Source organism: Notothenia rossii (genome assembly GCF_949606895.1).
Source record: "Notothenia rossii genome assembly, chromosome: 4".
Lineage (NCBI taxonomy): Eukaryota > Metazoa > Chordata > Actinopteri > Perciformes > Nototheniidae > Notothenia > Notothenia rossii.
This window is the reverse complement of record NC_136902.1, coordinates 4,993,959-4,999,958: the sequence shown is the minus strand read 5'-3', so window position 1 is coordinate 4,999,958 and position 6,000 is coordinate 4,993,959. Positions and strand designations below refer to the sequence as shown.

Sequence of the window (6,000 nt, the reverse complement as noted above, 5' to 3'; positions counted from 1 at the left end):
TTCCCTCCTCCCCCCTTACCTCTTTCTCCTGCTTCCCCCCCCCCCCCCCATGTTCACCTTGTTCTTCCCTTTTTCCTTCCTCAAACGTATCCTCCCACACTTCCTCTCTCCTCCTTTCCTCTTAAGTACTAATCCTCCTTCTCCTCTGACAGATGTATTCCTCCTCTCCTCTCCTGGTTTGTCTCTCACTCTCTGTCTCTTTTCTGTTTGTGTGTCTCCTGACAGGACGGCCTTACATGGACATGGAGTAAAGCACCTCCTGACGCCTCCTCACTCTCAAACACTCCACCTCCTCTGCCACTAATGCCCCTCCGACCGAGAGGAACGGCAAAACTCAGGAGCAGATAAAGGCAAATTAGAGAGGGGGTAAGAAAAAAAAATCAGCAGAAAGAGAAAGAGAGGAAGAAGACATCCATAATCTCCACTTAGAGGCAGGGCGGCCATTCTGTCTATCTTGCAACTTCAGGAACCATCATCACAATTTAATAAGAATTTGAAAGGCTGCTGTGCTGCAACAAATCCGTCTTCAGAGGAGAGAGAGGAAGCAGACACAAAGGTTTTAACGCTTTCCTTCCTGGATTTATATATTTTTTCTTTTGGTACCTTTTTGTCTTAAGTCCCAGCAGCAATAAACCTGTGACGGCAATATCAGATTATTATTATTCCACACATGATCTGCTCGGCTAGGACTGCTGAGAGTTCAAGAAATTATGTTTTCCTACCAGGAGAGTCTGTGTTGTGAAGTGGAACATTTTGTTATTTAGGAGGACAGGACGTTTCGCTCTGCAGGCGGAAAGTTTTGCAAAAGTATCCAAAAAAGGAAATATATTTCCATCTGATTCCTGAGGGTTTTATTGAAGTGCCTGTTTACCCTGAGGAGCGTCTTGCAGGCCAAGAGGACTTTTCCAGGAAGGCTCTGCACACCTGGAGGAAGTCGGAAACTCGGACCACTGTCAGATGCATCGTCTGTCTCCCTTTTTAATGCCATATTTTTCATGGCTTGACACCTAACTGACGCCTCCCTCCTCCCCCCTTCCTCCCCCCTTCAACATGTCCGCCCACCTCCTATCTCGCCACCCGAAGAAGTGAGGCTACCTTCCCTCAGGTTCATTAGCTCCACTTCAACGCAGCAGTCGACTCTCTCCAGGTGGAGCGTGCTGATGCAAGATGGCGGCCGGCGTGGCGACGTGGCTGCCGTTCGCTCGGGCGGCGGCGGTGGGATGGCTCCCGCTCGCCAAGAAGACGATGCCCAAACCTCCCATCGACAACTCGTCCAAATCAGATGAGATCCTGTACGTCAACGTGAGCGGGGTCCGGTTCCAGGTGAGGACTGTCGCTACTGAGCATTAGGGGCGGGGGAAATAATCGACACAGCATAGTATCGCGATACTTTGCGTGGCGATATTGTATCGATACTAGGGATGACAGCGATTATTCGAATATTCGTTACAGTCTCCATAATCGAAAATTATTTTTAAAATTTGCGGGCGTCGAATAATCGATTAATATTCGCCAGGGCTGTCCGATTTTCGTCCCTAATCGATACACGGACGCCAAGTATCGATATTTGATTATATAAACTGTAGCATATCCCTCGGAAAGACGGTCGTACGCTTGACTGATGATTTCTAATTGATTGAAAACTCCAAAAACCAACGTAAGAGCTACACAAAGACACAAAACAACAAATTCATTTAAGCTACATCCATATGAGCATTACTTTAGAATACCGTTAAACAAGTGAACTTCAGATAGTTACTTTATCTCTGTTATTTATTTCCGTCAAGTTTTTGCTTCGGGAACTTCCTGCTGATTGCGCAAAAGAAGTCCATTCAAAAGAAAAGCATGTCTATATAAAACAGGAAGTTACGTTAAGACATGTTGCAATGAAAGTAACAAAAACAATGCCATCTCCTTTTCAGCTTCAAAGAACACAAATTGGGTTATTTACAGAAACTATTCATATTGCAAATACATTTTTTAACCAGGAAGGGAAGACGGACATGACCCATGTGATTTGCAATATCGCAATATATCGTATCGCAATACTTAGCATATCGTAGCATCGTATTGTGGCTTAAGTATCGCGATAGTATCGTATCGTGGGGAGACTGGTGACAAATAGATCAGTTTCATCAATAACAAGATTTCACCTTTTATAAATGAGTGAATATGGACAAAAAAGTTCTTAAAAAGGTAAATACTCCAGCAGTTAAACTGTTTTAAAAATGTGATTCTAGTTATAACTGCGGCACATTTTTACTGCAATCAAAAAAGGAAATGGAAATCATATTTTGGATGATTATTGTTAAATATTAAACATTAACATTAAAGCTGCCCAATTATGCTTTTTGGGGGTTTCCCTTTCCTGTAGTGCGTCATAGGTTTTAGTGCATGTAAATGGTCTGCAAAGGCTAAAATCCCTGTGTGTCCTCGAGGGGGCGTGTCTCTGCCACACTGGCTGAAACGCCTCCATTGGACTGCTGTGTTTACTTCAGGAACATAGCGACATTAAACACGTACTTAAAACGCACTACCAGATGGAAAGAAAATGGCAGTTTGACTCAAAAAGCCACACAATCTCACCATTGACTTCCACCTCTACAATTTTCATCTCTACAAAAGGACAATTGCCTGCGTTGACAATAAACCTCGGCACTTGATTTCCTGTAGAAATCCTGACTTTCTTGTGTGTGCAGGAAGTTCTCGTGCAGATTTAGGACATGTTCTATGCAGGTATTGATTAGCTTAGGTTTCAAAACTACATTACCCACAAGTCTTTGCTGTTTTCCAGCCAGAGCCTTGGTTCAAGAGTTATTTTGTGCCACATTCAGAGCGCTTGGTTGCTTACAATATTTCCAAAAGTGGATAGATTTGGATTGATTGTTAAAATGGCTCTAATTTCAGCTCTGTTGGAGGCCTAGCGTCAGAATCTGAAGCTCTCTGATTGGTTGTTTCTCACAGCTAAGCTCTCTGAGACTTGTAGTTGACTCTTAAAGTCGTTACGCACGGTTAAATATTTGCCTTTTTTTGATGAAGCAGAAATAATTAGTAGCTATTACAAAGCCACTAGCTGTCCAAGTATGTAAAATATGGTCACATTACTTCTATGAGGGAAATTAAAAGCAGTTTTACTACCAGACCTGCTTTCAGAGATTCATGTTGCTCTTAATGTGCCGCTCTGCTCCTGCCTCCAGGGCTGGAGGTTGTAAATAAAAGCTGTACGTCTAATCAATGTGCATTGGGGCTGAACAAATAACAGGGTGGCTCCGCAGCAAAAATGGATTTGGATGGCGTTTCGGAATCAAACAGAAAAAAGTGCTTTCTGCTGCAGCGGCAGAACAAGGAGAAAGTTCCTGTCAGACTTTGTCCTCGTTTTTTAAAGGTTCTGGCGGTATTTATAGAAAGACAAACATACAGTATGCCTAATAATATAATCTAAGCATAAGACACGCCCTACTTCACTGTTACCGACAATTAGAGACGGTTCAATGCTCCCATCTTTCTCTGCATCTCGGCTTAAATTGAGTGTTTTGTTTAACTTTTTTGTGTGTTTTTAATCCAAGTAGCCTGTATGATTTATTGAAGTGGTTCAACTGAGGAGAAGTTATTATATTTGGTCTTTTAAGATAAGATAAGATAGAGCTTTATTTGTCTTGGGCATCAAGATAATACACATAAAACATTCAGGTCAATCAGTCATAGATACAGAACAGAGATCACATATCACATGGCAAAGAAACAAACAAGAAAGCACCTTCCCTATTGTATTCATACACAAATCAATATTGCACTTTCCCTATTGCACCTATGCATAATGTCCGTCAGGTTGCACATATCCCTATTGTGTCCATACCTATTTACACATAATGCACTTCCCCTATTTAACCTTCTCGATTGCACAAACTACACTGTAAACATTGCACCTCCCAACAACTCCTAAAGCAGCATAATCACAATTGTTTCTGACTGCTCAGCAGCTTGAGTGACAGCGGAACAAAGGAAAACTTATACCTGTTCAATTTACAGTTTGGTAATCTATACCTCCTGCAACTCAAACTCTCTATACAGGATGTGTTTGGGGTCGCATGTGATTTTACGGCCTTGCTTTCTCACCATCTCCTCAAATATCTCCTGAAGAGAGGATGGTGGAAGCATGCCAATTCTTTTTCCAGCCCTTTTGATCAAGCTCTGGAGTTGTGATTTAGATTTAACTGACAAGTTACCAAACCATGTTGTGATGCCATAACGAATAATAGACTCAATTGCTGCCCTGTAGAACATTAACATGATACATTTCACCACTCCATGAGCCCTGAGCCTACGCAGAAAAAGCAGGCGCTGGCTTATGCTTTTATAAAACATTGTTTCTCTGTTTAAACACTCGATTGTTGTTGTGCTGATGGCCACTACAATGTAAAAACACTTCTATTGGCTAGCGCTCCTATATTTTGTACGTGGTTAAGGGGCGGGACATCTCTAAGCGGTTGACCAATCACAACAGAGCCGGCCAGCTAACCAATCAGAGCAGACTGGGCTCTGGTTTCAGACAGAGGGTGATAATAATCTTTTATAAGTTTTAATACATTTTTTCATTCATTTAATAGGATTTTTTCTGTGGCACCTTCAAAATAAGAGTTCTGTATCCCTATTTTTGCATCATATAATCATAAGAAAAACAGTAAAGCTACAGATTGTCCTATAAAAGAATCATGTGGTCTCTCTGCAGACATGGAAGAACACTCTGGACCGTTACCCGGAGACGCTGCTGGGCTCTTCAGAGAAAGAGTTTTTCTACAACGAGGACACTCAGGAATTCTTCTTCGACCGAGACCCCGAAATGTTCCGGCACATTCTGAACTTTTACCGCACGGGGAAGCTGCACTACCCGAGGAACGAGTGCATCCAGGCCTTCGACGAGGAGCTGGCCTTCTACGGTATCGTGCCCGAGATCATCGGGGACTGCTGCATGGAGGTAACTGCACTTCCTCTTAAGGACAGAGACAAACATGTTGTTGGTTTTTTTGTTTTTGTAATTGACTTTTTATTGGCATTTAGTGTCAAACAGGAAGTGAACAATTAGGCAGTAGACATGTCTGTACAGCAGAGTTATGGATCTGTGGAAACAAAGTCAGGCCTATAGGGCTTTACATCGTGAGTCCACTTCTCACAAATGCTTTTATCTTATCCATATTATAAATATCCATTGAAATGTCCCAGATTGTTGATTTTTCAAATTCCCTGCAAAAGGAGATTGTGATGGAAATATGGAAACAGATTTGACTTACATACATTCAATACTGTGGACAATCCCCACAGGAGCACTTTGGGGTGAAGTGTCTCAGGGACACAACGACATGCTGACTGCAGTGGGGTTTGAACCTGTGTTCCCCTGATCCAAACACAAACGCACTAACCCACTGCGCCACACGCCTCCGAATACACTATTGATTTATTTGATTTATTTCAAATGTGTAGAACAATAATACAAAAAAAAAAAAAGAATGAAATGAAACATGAGAATTATTATACTATGCAAACTTAAGCAGTGTCAAATTGATAAACAAAAATATTAGTGAAAATTATATTATATACAAACAAATGATTTACTTAATTACACATCCGAAAAGCGGTGGGAAGAAGATAACACTTATTTAATCCCACCCCTTCTCCCAAAAACTAAATGATTAACATATATACATGTATATATATATCGTTTTTTTCTTAAAGTATCTCTAGTGCAAGCCATCTATTAATATTTGGGTATATTTGACTGCTGCATGGAGGTAACTCCACTTCCTGTTCAGAGCACAGAACATAATAATATTATAAAATGTTGATAATAATAATAATAATAATAATAATAATAATAATAATAATAATAATAATGGTGTTTTCAAAATCCATACAAAGGAGATTGTGATGGAAATATGGAAAAGCAACAGATGTGAAGTTGGTATCGACATTTTGCATCATGGTTGTTATTTATATACTGTATAG

At 40.9% G+C, this 6,000-nt stretch overlaps 1 protein-coding gene across 5 annotated transcripts in view; it reads left to right on the top strand.

Annotated features, from left to right (window-relative positions):
- The window catches only part of kcnd1 (potassium voltage-gated channel, Shal-related subfamily, member 1), a 114,288-nt gene that overhangs the window by 40,428 nt on the left and 67,860 nt on the right, over window positions 1-6,000 (top strand). For 3 of the 5 annotated variants that reach the window (XM_079676903.1, XM_079676902.1, XM_079676904.1), the window contains 2 exons: window positions 226-1,323; window positions 4,730-4,975. In XM_079676903.1, coding sequence (XP_079533029.1) covers window positions 1,168-1,323; window positions 4,730-4,975 — 402 coding nt within the window. In that variant the 5' untranslated portion in view covers window positions 226-1,167. The remainder of the gene's footprint in view (window positions 1-225; window positions 1,324-4,729; window positions 4,976-6,000) is intronic. The other 2 variants (XM_079676905.1, XM_079676906.1) reach the window with 1 other exon arrangement.